The sequence below is a fragment of the Rhinopithecus bieti genome, unplaced genomic scaffold (genome assembly GCF_001698545.2).
Source record: "Rhinopithecus bieti isolate Rb0 unplaced genomic scaffold, ASM169854v2 scaffold_44368, whole genome shotgun sequence".
In the NCBI taxonomy this organism is placed as follows: Eukaryota; Metazoa; Chordata; class Mammalia; order Primates; family Cercopithecidae; genus Rhinopithecus; species Rhinopithecus bieti.
Window position 1 is genome coordinate 828548 of NW_016817889.1, and position 16924 is coordinate 845471.

Sequence of the window (16924 nt, forward strand, 5' to 3'; positions counted from 1 at the left end):
GCGGCTACTGCCTAAGACACAAAGGTTGCTATTGAAAGCTAGTGAAAGCTGCCTAAGACACAAAGGTTGCTATTGAAAGCAGAGGTGGAAAAGGTCACTTCCTGAGCTTCATTTATTTGGGACCCCAGGCCCAAATAAACGGCCAGGGACGAATTCCCTCAACAGTTTGCCAGTTCTCGCTCATTGTCACTTGGCAACATATGTGAGAGAAAGTAACAGCAGGCATTGCACACCTTCATTTTAGCAAAGTGCTCCATTCCACTCCCAGAAGCCAGCCAGTCTAGCTCCAATATCACACTGGCAGTGGCAGAGGTTGGGAAAGAGAGGGAGATAATAATAGCTCAGTATCAACCTAGGCCTGTGTCAGAGGAAATTATAGTGGCATAGATACAAGACTCTTAAAAACAAATTAGTCCTTGCCCATCAAAACACTCTGAGATGGTTAAAATCAATATGCCTGACCGGGTACAGTGTCTCACGCCTGTAATCCCAGCACTTTGGGAGGCCAAGGTGGGTGGATCACTTCAGGCCAGGAGTTTAAGACCAGTCTGACCAACATGGTGAAACCCTGTCTCTACTAAAAATACAAAATTAGCCAGGTGTGGTGGTGCACGCCTGTAATCTCAGCTACTCAGGAGGCTGAGGCAGGAGAATCTCTTGAACCCGGGAGGCGGAGGTCGCAGTGAGCCAAGATCGCGCCATTGCACTCCAGCCTGGGCAACAAGAGCAAAAACTTCATGTCAAAAAAAAAAAAAAAATCAATATGCCTCTCTCATTTGTAAACCTTTCAGCCCTTCTCAGTCTCTACACAAAATCTCATTCCTATTCACTTTCCACAAACCCCATTCCATACTGTCAGTTCAGCTGTGCTCTGTAGAATCTTTGTTATTCTAGACTATTGTCTTCTGGGAAGAACCACAAGTTGTTCATTGGTATTCTACAAAATTGGGTTCCCTACTTTGGGGAAATAAATTTGGATTTTCTAAATCTGGAAAGCGTTAATACCATATTTTCCATAATTCCATGAGCCACATTATCATACTAAAAGCTCTGAGAAGGCCCATCTGGTGGCGCATGCCTGCAGTTCCAGCACTTTGGAGGATAAGGCGGGAGAATTGCTGGAGCCCAGGAGTTCAAGACCAGCCCGGGCAACATAGGTAGACTCCGTCTCTATTTTTAAAATTTAAAAAGACATCACTAAGTCACCAGAATAATAATGATAGCACCCACCTACTCCTAGACTTCTTGAAAATGATTTTTATCAATTTCAAGACATATTTTTTGTCTCTGAATCTTACAATTGCTGCTGCCCTGACATCACTGTCAATGCCTACACATAGATATACTTGGTTGTTATTCTCCCTGGCATAACTGGACAACTGAAGCCCCTGAGTGTTTAACAAACCATTTAAGAATTGCTTGAGAAAGGAATATGAATCTCAGTTGTCTAACACATATCTCACTGACACCTTCTGGTATGATCAAGAAAGTGGCAGCTTCAAAACTGGCATGAATGAAAATCCCAGAAACAAAAGCTCAACATCACCCAACACACTGGAAGGAACAGAGAAAGATATGGCATGGTCGGATACTGACATACAAGTTGAAAAGTGATTCAGGAGACTCCGAAAGTGAAAAAGTGAGGTTAGAGAGATCTTAACCACTTATCGTGCTAATGTGTTCCTTTTTCTTTCTTTCTTTCTTTTTTTTTGAGATGGAGTTTCGCTCTTGTGAGCCAGGCTGGAGTGCAATGGCACCATTTCGGCTCACTGCAACCTCTGCCTCCCAGGTTCAAATGATTCTCCTGTCTCAGCCGCCTGAGTAGCTGGGATTACAGGCACCCACCACCACGCCTGGCTAATTTTTGTAATTTTAGTAGAGACGGGGTTTCACCATGTTGGCCAGGCTGGACTCGAACTCCTGACCCTCAGGTGATCCACTCACCTCGGCCTCCCAAAGTGCTGGGATTACAGGCGTGAGCCACCATGCCCAGCTGTGTTCTTTTTAATGTATTTATAAAAGTGACAAAAGAAGATGTCTAAAAGTCTTTTTAATAAGATGAAATAAACATTCTGGCTGGGCACAGTGGCTCATGCCTGTAGTCCCAGCACTTTGGAAGGCTGAGGCGAGTGGATCAACTGAGGTCAGGAGTTTGAGACCAGCCTGACCAACAGGGAGAAACTCCATCTCTACTAAAAATACAAAATTAGCCAGGCATGGTGGTGCATGCCTGTAATCCCAGCTACTCGGGAGGCTGAGGCAGGAGAATCGCTTGAACCCGGGAAGCGGAGGTTGTGGTGAGCCGAGATCATGCCATTGCACTCCAGCCTGGGCAACAAGAGCAAAACTCCGTCTCAAAAATAGTAATAATAAATAAATAAATAAATAAATAAACATTCTAAGTGAAAAAACACTGTGTCCTAATTTAATTGGCAATATTATCTTTCTTAGTGGAACATAAGATAATGATGTGTCTCAGAAACCACAGCATTTTAGATTCAATGAAACACGGTTGCACTTCTCAGAGCAGCTTTCTCTACTCATCCCAGTTCTCTGTAATATGCTGTCACTGCAGCTTTTGAGCTGTACTTCTCTCTTGTACTCCACACAATGATATTTAAGTATTGCTGTTGTCTGTTTTATTCACTGTTGCAGCCTTGGCACCTGCCACTCTATTTGATACACATTAGGGGTTAAGGAGTTGCATGAATGAACGTATGATCATTTATGGAGCTGCCTACCGCCTGGGTGAAGAGTGACAGTGGAAGATCCCCACCTCAGCCTGACGCATCAGCCAGGGTCCCAGACCTGAAAGAGCCTCCTGCTGAACAAGCCTTGAGATGTGTCTGTGAGGAGTGTATAAGAAGTGTCAGAGGGCTGTGGGTGCACAGGGCAGAGGGCACACATTGGAGAGGCAAGGCGTACCAGAGGAGACTGCACTTGAACTTGGGTGGGTGGAGGACTTGGGTAGGTGAAGATGGAGACCAGGTAGAAAAAGAAGGAATATGTGTTAGTATTTATCACCACTGAGAGTGGCCACTTCAATCCACCCCCAAGTGAGGTCTTTGCAGTTTTGTGTGCTAAGGAGATGGGGGTCCACTTATACCTTGTTCATGGCCAGGGATGTATCTGAATAGCGGAAATGCCTGCAGAAAGACTACGTGGTTTCTTTGTAAAAAACCATGCCAGTGGAAGGCGGGGTAAGAGTAAGACTTACTCTTCACTGGACACTCTCTTTTGTCCTTTTAGAATTCTGCACCAAGAACATGCATTACCTTTAAAAAATCAGTACAATTTAATTTTCGGTAACACCAACAGCACTCACTCAAGGTCACCCTGAGGACCTCATTTTGTGAATATACAGTGTGCATGATGCAGACCAATGCCATCTAGACCAAAAAAAAAAAAAAAAAAAAAAAAAAAAAAAAAAAAAAAAAAAAGACATAGGAGTAATGAAAACAGCAATAACAGCAACACAGAACTAAGAAGGAGTTCACGGTATCTCCAGAAACTGAATGAGTTTTGAGCCCTTAATGAGGTCCTCTTTTCCAGAGGGACACACCAAGTCACAGGGGAAGGCTCCAGCAAAGCACAAAGTTTAGCCCATCTCACTTGACACAATATCTAATGCCTGCTACTGAGGACAACAATAAAGACAAAGGGTTTTAGTGAGTCAGGAAATTGATAACAAAGCCACCAGCACAACCGCATTTCCCACCGGTAATTCAGAAGGGGTTAGTAATTCCTTCCAAACTCCACAGGGTGCCCGCCTCACTGATGGAGTGAGCCTCCACAGCCATACATGCACCACATCCAAGCCAAGCAGGCTCCCAATGACATGCTGCATGAGGACCAGGCCCTTGTTTGTGACGTGAAATGGGATTAACAAACCAAACAGAGAAGGATAATTTCTACTGCAATAGCATCCATCATCAAATTCAATCCATTCTCCAGGCATTAAACAAAGGAAAAAAAGCCCAAGTAAGTTAATCACATGTTAGATGCTACCAAATTCACACCATAAGAGTCTCTGGAAAGACGATGAAGCGGGGCCCGGCTCCGTGTGCCCCACATGGATTAACACACACGCACACGCAGGTGCTGAGGCAGCGGGGACACCTGCCTCTGATCCAGACCACGTGCTGGTGAGCAGAGCCGGCGGCCTGGCCTCGCTGCCCGACTGGATCAGTTTGGAGTTAGTCACACCTCTCAACAGGGTTACCTGCCCTTCTCTCAGGTCCAAAGAGAAGATAAAATGAAAGAGTCGAGCCACCTGATAAAGGGGAAAAGGAGAAAAAAGCCATGGGCACCAAGGCAACAAAACGGGGTTGAAGGGAGACATGTCCTCACCTCTTTCCTCCCATCACTCCCTCGCTCGCTCACCCGTTTATTCACTCACTGGCAATAGACGCTGCTGGAGTGTTCACAAAGCTCTGTGTGAAGCACCGCAGAGGAACAAAGATGAGGATGGTATGGTCCCTGCTCCCATGGAGCTCACAGTCTAGCTGGGGCATCAAGACACAAAAGTGTATACAAGGGCGCAAGTGACAAAGATGACCAAACGTGGAAGAGTCCAGGGCAGGGGACAGCACCTTCACCGTGGCTGAGCATGCACAGAGGCCTCATCCTGTCATACAAGGGGTGAAACCCAAGAGAGGAGTGAGGTGAGGGCTGCATCCTCGGAAGCGGGTGGGGGAAGGTGCGTGCTGGCGGGGAAGTGCTTTGGGCCAGGGCATGAGAGTGGATGAAAACCCAAGGTACATCTGGGAAATGGTGGGTGAATCCACCGGGGGAGAAGAGGCTTTGGTGCTAGTGAGTAAAAGGAGACCAGCCTGGGAGAACTGAGCTTCAGCTGCCTACACTTGGTTTTTGACAATAAACTGAGCACTCCACTGAAAGTTTCTGAGAGGTGAGCAGCGTGAAGGAGGCGGGATGTCAGAATGATGAGAACATCCTAGATATGCCATGTGGCACACAGCAAGAACTTGCCCCCAGTACCTGTTCTCCCCTTTTCTCTCACTTTGCAGCAGGCACGTGGTTGTCTGGAATACAGACTGTATTTTCTAGTCTCCTCTCTGGGAAGTGCCCTTAAGGAGAGACAGCATGCAAGAACAAGCACTAAATGGTGAAGGAGGAGGTGGGCTTGGTGCTTCTGGTTCGGAGCAGGCTGGATGGGAGGTGAGAAGCGGGAGCCCAGGAGGTGAGACAGGCCTGTGCTGACCAATGACTGTGCTCCGGTGAGTCGGGTCTTTATAGCCAGACCAAGCCTGGCTATCTGAGCCAGGCCCTTGCCCGGTGATGGGGAGTCAGGGCCACCAGGAGAGACCCTCTACACACAGCTGCTGCCCCTGGCCTTGCCCATGGAAGTCTCAGCTGGAAGCTTTGCTTCGTCCATGCTTCCTCCTTCAGAGGCAAAGGCCCTGCTGGAAAGGGACAATGAGAAGGGAGGAAGGACAAAGCGTGGGAAGGGGGAACCCACAGGACAAATCCGCCCAGCTGCTGGTGCAAAGTGAGCTCTAATTATACTGGTGTGCAAACATGCCCATGCTATGGCACGTGATCGAGCTTTACAGAAACCGTGACTTATGGTGACACCTACTTGTGATCCTCATTCTTTCACCCTGCATTAAGTGTTCCCCAGCCTTGCCACAAGGCCAACAGAGAGCTGATCAATCATCCGAAGAGCAGTACCTGGGGTGTGAGAGACTCTCAAATCCTCAGTGAGGGACAATCACCTCTCAGGTACTCAGCCACCAGGACCTGGTAGTGTAATCCAAGCACAAAATGGCCAGGAAGTGTCAGTTTAGGGTGTGTGTGTTGGGGTGGGGGGTGCTTGGAGTGATGCAAGGGCACTGGAGGAACTAGAGACCCTGGTGCTGATCACGGCTCAACAACCAACAGCTGCACGGCCTTGGGCAAGTCACTCAGACTCCTGCTTGGTTTCCTCCCTGAAGTAAGGGTTCCAGCTGCTCCAGCAGCCCACATTTGACCTTCCTCCTGTCTTGGCGGGTGACAGGTGCTCATGTGTCATAAGCTGCCCCTCAGGGGCCCACATACCTCAGGGTGGAGGAGGAGGAAGAAGCACCCCTATGAAAAGTCAGGCCCATAACAGTGGGGAACCCTGAGTTCAGGGGAGTGTGACTTGCGCAGGAAGACAGAGCACATGCGAGGTGGACCAGGATAAGGCAGGAAAGTCAGCCTCCTGTGCAGAAGAGCCTGCCTTGTAAATAACGTCCCAACGCCAGGGCCCGACTTCTTTGTTTTATTCTGTTCAACAGTGAAGAAAGAGAAGATCATAATCAGCCTGAGATCAAACTGACATATGAGCAAATAACAGACAACCTTTATTAAACATTTATTATGAGCTCTGCATCCTGTGAAGTCTTTACACTGCCTCATAACTCCTGTGGCAGGTACTATGATCATCCCTGTTTGCAGGTAAAGAAGCGAGGTTCAGAGAGGTGCAGCAGTAAGTAGGGAGCTGAGACTTTTAAACCTGGCCTGCTTATCTCCAAAGCCCAACTTTGGATATCATCAATGCTAAGTATTGCTCTGTTGGTCATGGCAGCTAAAAATATGCACAACAGTCTTTCATTCCTTTAACATTTAACGAGCACCTATGGAGATGCAGGTAAAACACAAATATAAATGACAACAGTGGTGCAGAGGACCCAGGAGTGAGAGGCCAGTTCTACCTGGGACCAGAGGAGGCTTCATGGAGGAGATGGCATTAACCTGAAAGGGTGGGGAGGATTTCAAAGAGGTAGAAACAGAGGCAGATGAAGCACCAACATGAGCAGAAGCAAGAAAGAGAAAATTCTGGAAGTAGCACTCAGAGTTGCTATTTCCAGAACAGTACAGAAGGCAGTGCTGTGAATGCAGTGTCACAAGAGCCAGAGAAGTAAGGAGAGACAAGACTGGAAGGCTAGGATCAGGGTCGGACTGCACAGGCCTTAAACAGTAGGGAGAGGAGCAGTTGACCATTTGGGTAGCTACTGCAACAGTCCAAGCTAGAAGGAAGGGTGTGGAGGAAGGCCCAAAAGCAGAGAAGGGATGTCCAATAGTTAGGACTTGAAGAGTAAGTGGGGGGAAGGTGGGGCATCAAAGGTGACAGAGATTTGGAGCTTGGGTGCCTGACAGGATGGTGATTTCATTATCATCAGAATGGTGGGACACATGGAAGGGCAGATTTGGAGTTATGGAACTGTCGACTAAAGTACGAAAGAAACAAGGGAGATGTTCAGCAGAGAACCAGGAACACTTGGATTGAAGCAGAGAAGCCCATCTGGGAACCAGGTGCATCAGGTGATAGTTGAAGGTGAGGGACAGGATGAGATGGTGCTGGGAGAGAGAGGAGAGAAAGGTGGGGCCCAGAGAAATTCATCTAACACTGAGGAGTGAGGAAAGGAGGGAGGAGGCAAACACGAGAGGGGAATCAGAGAGAAGAACGAGGAAGTGCCATGTCACCACAGCCAAGAGACAGCCCTTCCTGCTCACGCATGATCCTCAGTTTCCTCAGACCTCTAGGTTCCACCGGGCCCTGTGAGGTCAGGCAGGCAGGCTTCCCTCTTTCCTCTTGGACCCTTGAGGCATCAGGTTGCACAGTCTCCACAGGTAGTCACAAAACAGAGCAGGTAAGTAATGTCGGACCACCAACTCCATGTGAATTCCTGGCCCTTCCTCCTCAGCTGAGTGTGATGTGGGTGTTTCATTCATTTGAATCCACTTCACTATTCATGGAGCCGTGTGAGGTGAGGTAACATTCCAGGTAGAAACACTGGGAGAACAGGAATCCAGCACACTGATAAAAAGTCTTGCTTGGTTCTGCTTCGACACTTTTTGAGAGTGAAACTTGGGTACGAGTTGACTAATATTTGGGAGACTGGATGGGTAGGGAATACTTCCAAACTTTTTCAGCAGTTTGTCCGTAACAGTTTAGATAATCTTGGTGTTTAAAAATGGTTGCCGTGGTGAATTCTAAATATTAATTTCATGTCACATCGTACTTGGCTAAAAAACGAAGAAAGAAGGCTAACTTGATGTGAGCTAGCACAGTGGCCAGGAAATGCTTCTCTGAGGGTTGAAGAGACAAACACGGGCTTTCTGGAATCCTTACCCTCTTTGATTCAACAGATGGTAGAGACTAAAGCCAGAGAGGTGAAACATATGGATCTGGGTAGGGGACAACATCTCTTCTCCGTCCTTGGAAATACCTCCTAAGTATGAGCTGAGACAGGGAAGTTTTATAAAAAGAAAATCAATGCCTGCCCTCTGACTAATTGTAAACAGGTAGTTTTTTTTGCTAGAAAGCAAACAAAGGCAAGGCAACTGACTCCAGTCAGGTGAGAAACCCCAAATCACTGGGCTTATGAAATTCCTCAAATGAGCTTTTGATTCCAAAAATAAAGTTTCATGGTGATTTAAAAGCAGTATTTTATTCAAGCTAGACATTTAGATAGAGCACTGATGGATAAAAGATAAGGCTTTTTTTTTTCTTTTCTATTGTGCTGAACTGTTTTGTGGAGCTTCTTTTCTTTTAAGGAAAAGTGAGTGGGAATTTTCTTTTTTTAAGTGGAAAAACAAAGTGATTTAACTCTCAGTGGATTGTTCCTGGCTGTTCAGATGCTAAGGGCTATAACCAAGGCTTGGTTATCCCCTGTTGGCCACTGACTATAATTGCAGGCCAAGTGCCTGAGTTTTAGAGGGCAAGTCAGGAAAGCAGAGGTCATGGTGTGAAAGCAGGGCCAGACCAGTGAAGAGGAAGAAGAAATAAGAGCTACAGCATGGGTGCTGCTATAGGCTGTTTCCAGCTCTCTATTTTCCTGGTGAACCTTATATACAGAGGCCTCAAGGAGCTGAGTAGGTAAAGAGGGGTGGGTGTCCTGTTGAAGCCAGAGCAACTATGGGCAAAGGGGTGAAAAAGAGGCAAAGGAGAACCCTGGAGGGTTAACAGAGGGCTTGGGGCAGTGCTGTCCAAAATAACTTTCTTCAATGATGGAAATGTGCTATCAGCCACACTGGCGAATGAGGACTTGAAATGGGGCTAGTACGGCCAGGTATGGTGGCTCATGCCTGTTATCCCAGCACTTTGGGAGGCTGAGGCCGACAGATCACCTGAGGTCAGGGGTTCAAGACAAGTCTCGCCAATATGGCAAAACCCCGTCTCTACTAAAAAATACAAAAATTAGCCAGGCATGGGGGCAGGCACCTGTAATCCCAGCTACTCTGGAGGCTGAGGCAGGGAGAACTGCTTGAACCTGGGAGGCAGAGGGTGCAGTGAGCTGAGATCATGCCACTCCACTCCAGCCTGGGCAACAGAGTGAGATGCCATCTCAAAACAAAACAAAACAAAACAAAACAAAAAACAAAACAAAATAAAAAAACGGGGTGGGGGGCTAGTACAACTGAAGAATTCAATTTTAGGTATACTGCTGGGAAAAGGGCTTGTGGGGTGCCTGTATAAACTGGCCATAAAAATATGGGACAGTAAGTTGTGGAAAGCCACAGGAGGCCTCTGAGGAGGAAAGCCTCCTAATTGCCATCATGTTCCCATGCTCAGAGCGAGACCTGCTCTCTTATCTGTAAACACTGTGTTCAAGGAAAAAGACACTCCTTTGAAACACTGGGATGTGGACAGATGTGCAGACTCCTAGTTAAGCCTGCTCCCACTAGCTACTCTCTGATAAGTTAAAGATATGCTGTTTGAGCACAAAGGAGATTCATTTAAACCGCTATTGCTATAGATTATGGCTATGATGTACTGTCTCCTTTTCACTGTTTTGCCCTGAATATCTGCTTCTTAGATCTAAGTGATTGTATTCAATAAATAGTGTGGATACCAGAACTCTGGGCCTTTTGCAGCCTCCATTTTGCAACTGGCCTCCTGGCTCCTACCTTTATGAACTTTTAACCTGTCTCTTCTCATTCCTTTGTGGCCACCAGACTTCAGGTACCCTATGGGTGGTGTTGAGGTTGGTCCCCAACATATACTCAATTTTTTTTTTTAGACAGAGTCTGACTCCGTCGCCCAGGCTGGAGCGCAGTGGCATGATTTTGGCTCACTGCAAGCTCCGCCTCCCTGGTTCACGCCATTCTCCTGCCTCAGCCTCCTGAGTAGCTGGGACTACAGGCGCCCGCCACCATGCCTGGCTAATTTTTTGTATTTTAGTAGAGACGGGGTTTCACCATGTTAGCCAGGATGGTCTCAATCTCCTGACCTCGTGATCCACCTGCTTTGGCCTCCCAAAGTGCTGCGATTACGGGCATGAGCCATTGTGCCCAGCCGCTATACTCAATTTAATTAATTTAAATTTAAACAGCTACATGTGGCAAGCGGCTACCATATTAGACAGGGCAGGTTTGGAGGAATCAAAAAAGTATATACTTCAAATCAATCAACAAGGTTTAATGAATAGCTATGAGTGCAAAGCACTAAACAACAAAGCATTGTTCGGTTTTTGTTTATTTTCTAAGCAAGAAGCGAAGGAAAAGAAGCCAGAGCCCCTCATCTCAAGAAGCTTACAATACCAGATTTGGGGATGGTGGAGGATGGAACCGTATACACACAAACACAACTCTGAAAACAAACTGCAAGAGAAGAATCCCTAATTTACAGAATGCTGGTTTTACTTAGAGCAGCTTTCTTCAATAGGTGGACTATAGTAATAGTATTGGTACTACTGGAAATGTTCTGGAGACGAGATTTCCAGGGGGAACTAAAACATTATTTTTCGAGTTATGAGACAAGCAAAACACTAATGTTGTTTTACCACATCTGAGAATTCAGCAGGCAGAAAAAATCTAGTATGTGGTTCAAACTGCAAGGGAAGTAAGGTAGCCTGGAGACCCTATGGTTTTAAAACTTTTGTTCAGTGGTTCGTCTCACTATGGTTTCTTTTTCTTTTACTTTACTTTACTTTTTTTTTTTTTTTCTTTTCTTTTTTTTTCTTTTTTTTTTTTTTTTTTTTTTGAGACAGAGTTTTACTCTTGTGGCCCAGACTGGAGTGCAGAGGCGTGATCTTGGCTCACCGCAACCTCTGCCTCCTGGGTTCAAGCGATTCTCCTGCTTCAGCCTCCCAAGTAGCTGGGATTACAGGCACCCGCCACCATGCCCGGCTAATTTTGTATTTTTAGTAGAGATGGGGTTTCATCATGTTGCCCAGGCTAGTCTTGAACTCCTGGCTTCAAGTAATCTGCCTGCCTCGACCTCTCAAACTGCTGGGATTATAGGAATGAGCCACTGTGCCTGGCCAGGGCTTCTATTTATATAATAATGTGGTTTACAAATTTTTTCCACACTTCATGATGATACAAAAAACACTCCTGCAAACATTAGTTTTTTATTAGAGAAAGGACACAGGGCTCAACATTATTTTTGAAAGGATTAACTAAAAGTGTAGTCAAAAGATTTTTCATTCTTCAGTTTAAGCTCCATAGTTTACTCCTAGGAAGTCACTGAAGTATGGAAAAAAGAAGACAGAAGGAGGAATTACTCTTTCATCCCATCATTTTATCCCAGCCTCCATTTAATCTGTCAGAACTGATCTGTTTCCTAGCCTGTAATTCCAGCCCAGTGTGCGGAGTCTCTTCCAGGAATGATCCTAAGGAAGGGTCTTCTCAACATGCAACACTCTCTCTTGCATCCCTTTCACCAAATGCAGTAGATACTGAGAGTGAGAACTGATGTGTAAGTTGAGGGTGTTTCATGGGAGAAGACAGACAGGTCCAAGAAATTTTAAATGAAGCCAGGAGTCACCTGATCATAAATCCTGGTTTCCTTGGGACAGGTCTAGTTTATTTATTTATTTATTTAATTTTATGTATTTATTTATTTATTGAGACAAGGTCTTGCTCTGTCACCTAGGCTAGAGTGTAGTGGCATGATCATGGCTCACTGCAGTCTCTACCTCCTGGGCTCAAGCAATGATCCTCCTGCCTCTGCCTCCCAGGTAGCTGGGACTATAGGCATATGCCACCATGCCTGGCTAATTTTTAATTTTTTGTAGAGACAGGGTCTCACTATGTTACCCAGGCTGGTCTCTAACTCCTGTGCTCAAGCAGTCCTCCCACCTCAGCCTCCCAAAGTGCTGGGATTACAGGTGTGAGCCACCATGTCTGGCCAAACAGGCCTAGTTTAGACCTGTTGCTTCAGAGTAATTATTATAAGCATCCTTTACATTCTCAGATGTGTCCTGGTTTGAACAACAAATTATATAGTCACCCCAGCCATGGATGACTTTGCAGGGTGTCTTTTTTTTCAGGCAGTTGCTCTAATTATTCCCCTTGGGTAATCAACAAGGTTGATAAGGGCTCAGCCAGGTGCAAGGCACTGTGCTAGGCTCTTGGGAGCACTACAAAAGAGGTGGGATACCTGTAATTCCAGCACTTTGGGAGGCTAAGGCGGGTGGGTAACCTGAGGTCAGGAGTTTGAGACTAGCCTGGCCAACATGGTGAAACCCAGTTTCTACTAAAAATGCAAAAATTAGACAGGCATGGTGGCAGGTGCCTGTAATCCCAGCTACTTGGGAGGCTGAGGCAGAGAATTGCTTGAACCCGGGAGGCGGAGGTTGCAGTGAGTTGAGATTGCACCATTGCACTCCAGCCTAGGTGACTGAGCGAGACTGTATCTCAAAAAAAGAAAAAAACAAAAAGTGGGAGAATTTGTAGTCCCATCATAGTATTTCTCAATTGGCAGTAAGTTTTGGAGAAATAAAACCAGCCTCCCCTCACCCCGCCCCGCCAGTTCCCACACATGCCACTGCTTTCCTCAAGGTTAAGGCTTCTAAGGAGGTGAATCTGCATTCCAAGAATGTTACAGAAGTTAACTGCTTCAACCCTAATCACCTGTGCCCCCTATGGTTCTGTATGGGGCCTCAGGCAGTGACTTGTACAGAGCTGGTTGTTTAAAAATCATCTGGGGAACTTGTTAAAACAGAGATTCATGGGCCCACTGCCTGAGATTCTGATTCAGCACATCTGAGAATCTATTAAAAAAAAAAAAACAAAAAGCAAAGCTCTCCAGGTGGCTTGGGCATGCAAGCCAGATTTGGACCCACTGGTGAGTCATCATCCTTTGACCAAGGCCTGAAGTGATCCACTGTTGCTATGGAAACCACTGATGTACACCTCGGCTAGATTGGAGTTTTGGATTTTACTTCTTCTTTTATTTTTTTTAAGTACACATCTGGTTCAAAATAGAAGGCATTATTTTAGAAGAGAATATGTGTTTTCTCTCTCCAGATATTTATATTTAGAGAGAAAAAGCAAAGCCCCACAAGGCAGAAAATTTTCTCCTGTGAAACCAAATTCAACAGAAAGCAGATGTCCCTCACTACGTTAGTCCAGCTGGAAAGAACTAATGAGCAGTTATTTCCTGAGGCAACTTTCAGACTGTCTGGCACTTCTTTTAGGTTTTAGCTGCTATAAGGTGCCTGGCTGGAGAAGACTTGGGCTCACGGGCTTCCCGGGTGGTCAGAGGACAGGCAGTGACTGGCCAGGATGATAGGAAGACTCCGGAGGCTCCATCTTGAGGCAGACCCAGAAAAGGATGGCCTGCGGAAGTTATTGTCAGAATGAAATCTACACACACGCAGCTATGCCGCCAGGTGACCCACACTGAACCACCCTGACAGATATAGCACGTTCATACTCCATGAACAAACGGAGGAAAGAGCAGCAGCAGCCTGTTTTCCTTAGGCTTCAGAGGCAGAACAGATGGGGTAGAGAGAGGCTGAGACAGGGTTTCTGTAGCTTTATGTTGCCAGGTTGGCCTGATGAATTCAGAATTTAGCAATTCTGAGTTCTCTTTTGTTTCAACTTAAAGATTAAAGCATAAAATGGTTGCATCTCAAATAGAAGGTTCTTGGAATTTATTGCTGTTCATAAATCCTGATTGATCTTGGGAAATCAAAGCAGAATTTCCCTTCCAAAAATACTAATTGGGATCCCTCATTTTGCCAGCAGCTATTATAGTAAAGGGGGCAGGGACCCCTGGATCCCCTAGACCCCCAAACCCGAGATCTGCCATATGGAGTGGCAGAATGCCTTGCTTACAATTCTGTTATAGACGGAGCTGGTCTTGTCTGAAAGGGGAGTCATTCATTTTTGGTTCCCCTTCCCTCTTGCCCAGGCTTTGTCTGCAGAATTCCTTGGCTTTCTGAAAGGTACTTTTCAAGCAACCACCCAGCCCAGTGTGCTGAGTCTCTTCCAGAAAAGATCCTAATGTGCTTCTCTTTGGTTCAGGGCAAGGAAAACCCAGCTCAGTCTTTTGAAACTGGCTCTCAGCACCCTCCATCCTGCCATCCGCACAAAGCTCATAAAGCACCAAGATCTGTACTAATCATCTTCTTGCAAACCTTTTACAGCCCCTTCGCCTCCTTTCCCAAAACCCTCACATCACCACAAGGGACTAACTTCCTTATGCTAATACAACTCACCTCCCAACCACTGTGTCTTTCCAAACATCAGCATGACTGCCTTCTCTCCACCACCAGCCAAATGTAGGTCCCTACTCCACATATGGTTTTTGGGGAAGGGCTTGTCACTGGGGAACACTAGGATGATCTGCTGATTTCACATGAGAGGAAATATCTGACCAATTTAACTATTAGGATCTACATAAATAATGAGAAATTGACGACAACAACAGGAGGGTGATGTGAGAAGATACTAGCAAGAAACACAGTTTTGAAAAGGGCTGGAGAGAACAGAGGAAGAAGTAATGCTTACACCGCAACATCCCACAGACTGGTGTTTATTTTAAACCTCCTCTGCCTCAGTTGTTATGGCTTGGCACGTTACTGACCTCCATGTCTGGACCACTGAACTTATTCTAGGACCTGGGTTCCTTCCCCTGGATCTGCTGGGCCCCATGAGTATGAGTGAGTCCACCCACTTGTTCAGGTAGTCTCTCCACCTGTCCACTGCATTTAGGAGACTCTCCCAGTGCACCCTAGGAAACTGCAAAGAAGCACTCTCTCCTTCTCTCCTCTGCCCTCTCTGTTTCTCCCAGGCCTAAGTGCCAAGTAAGTTAGAAATTCTATTATTTTATTGTTTCCAGTGGGGTTGGATAAGTTAGAAATTCTTAACCTGGGACCCACAGATGAGCTTCAGGGGCTCTGGGAACCTCTTGATATAGCAAGTGTGTGGGCATGTGCGTGTGTGGGGGGGTAAGAATTTTCTGGGGCAAGATTCAGCATTTGTTTTCCATCAGATTTTCAAAAGGACCCCCAAAAGATGAAAACCACTGATTGGTCCTTAGCCCTATTCTGTGTGGTTGCACAGGTGATGAGCAGGGCAAACTAGAGGGACTGAGACTCGTGTAGTTGTGGTACTTCCAGCACAGTACCTTGGAAGCAGCCATCACAGCCGCTGTGGCGGCCACGTTCAAGCCCCGCTTCCCGAAGTGCACAAGGGCATCGTAACTTCGGTCTTTTGCTTGGACCAGGCAATCATCGATTTCCTGTCAAAGGAAAAACAGAGGCACACTGAGTTGGAGGTTCAAATACCTCTCTGTTCTCTTTCCTTTCCTCTGAGCATTGGGCTTGGCAGCTTGCCCAACCCTGGTTCTTGCTGGGCCTGAAAAGCTGTAGGCACTTTGAAGGTGTGCGTGCAGAGGGGAGAGCAGAGATACAGGAGAATAGAAAAGGGAACTCTGAAAACACTGCAACTTATGGATCCAGCAATGCCCCGAGATTGTTTCTAAAGCCCTCTAACCTTCCAGGGGACTCTAGGAAGTTCTGGATATGGACAGCCCTGCCTGCCATTCTACACACAGCCACTCACCAGACACTTAAATCACCCAGGGTGGAGAGAATGCCCAGAACTGAGCTTGTAGCCTCAGACCTGCCGCCAACTAACTGTCAGACCTTGGCAAGCACTTAGCCTCTCTATGCACAGTTTTAGTCTTCCGAAAAACAAGAAAAATGATAATACCCAATTCGTGGAGCATGGTGAGGATTAAATGAGGTAATTCCAGTAAAACATCTAACTGGTTTCAATAAATGATAACCAAGTCATCTTCCTTATCTTGACAGGGTTGAGCCCGTGCAGTTCTAAAATTCTGCTATTCTATAGTTATTTAATTCTACAATCAAATATCACCCCATTTTTATATCGATGGGAGGGATTACAAAGCTGAAAGAAATGAGTATTACTGGATAAGGGAGATAGTTTTACCGATATTCAAATAAAATCAGAAATTAGAAGTCATCCAGTGTCATGCAACAAGGTAAAGGTGAGATGGAAAACAGGATTGAGGTCTTCTTCAGGGACCAAAGCCAAGTACAATATTGGTTTAGCTCAAGTTTGTATTAACTTTGGTTTATTCTTTTTGTTTGTTTGGGGGTGTTTTATTGTTGTCATTGTTTTAAGAAAATGGCTGTTTGTTGGCCGGGCGTGGTGGCTCACGCCTGTAACCCCAGCAGTTTGGGAGGCCAAGGTGGGCGTATCACCTGAGGTCAGGAGTTTGAGACCAGCCTGGCCAACATGGTGAAACCCCATCTCTACTAAAAATACAAAATGAGCTGGGCATGGTGGTGGGCGCCTATAGTCCCAGCTATCTGGGAGGCTTAGGCAGAAGAACTGCTGGAACCCAGGAGGCGGAGGTTGCAGTGGGCCAAGATCATGCCACTGCACTCCAGCCTGGGCAAAAGAGCGAGACTCTGTGTCAAAAAAAAAAAAAAAAAATTCAAAGTTCAGTAAGACAATGACATTTGGCCTCAGTCAAGTTCTGCGCATTATGTATTTCCATTGCTTTGAGGTGTACAAGTAGGTCAGCAACCTCCTGCTGGATTCCCTGTGGAAGGCTTCCCCAGGAAGTCACAGCAGCAGGCCCCCTAACTGTGACCCCCCCGGCCCCCACCCCCCCCTTTGGAAGTGATTCTTGGCAACTCTTAAGAGTCAGTCACCTTCACTTCAATGCAAG

General features: G+C 46.3%; 1 protein-coding gene across 4 annotated transcripts in view; it reads right to left on the minus strand.

Moving 5' to 3' along the window:
- Positions 1 to 16924, minus strand: part of REEP1 (receptor accessory protein 1) — a 127673-nt gene that overhangs the window by 21375 nt on the left and 89374 nt on the right. For 3 of the 4 annotated variants that reach the window (XM_017856313.1, XM_017856311.1, XM_017856312.1), the window contains 2 exons: positions 15347 to 15460; positions 4124 to 4273 (listed from right to left, as the gene is read on the minus strand). In XM_017856313.1, the coding sequence (XP_017711802.1) occupies positions 4124 to 4273; positions 15347 to 15460 (264 nt within the window). The remainder of the gene's footprint in view (positions 1 to 4123; positions 4274 to 15346; positions 15461 to 16924) is intronic. The other variant, XM_017856314.1, reaches the window with a different exon arrangement.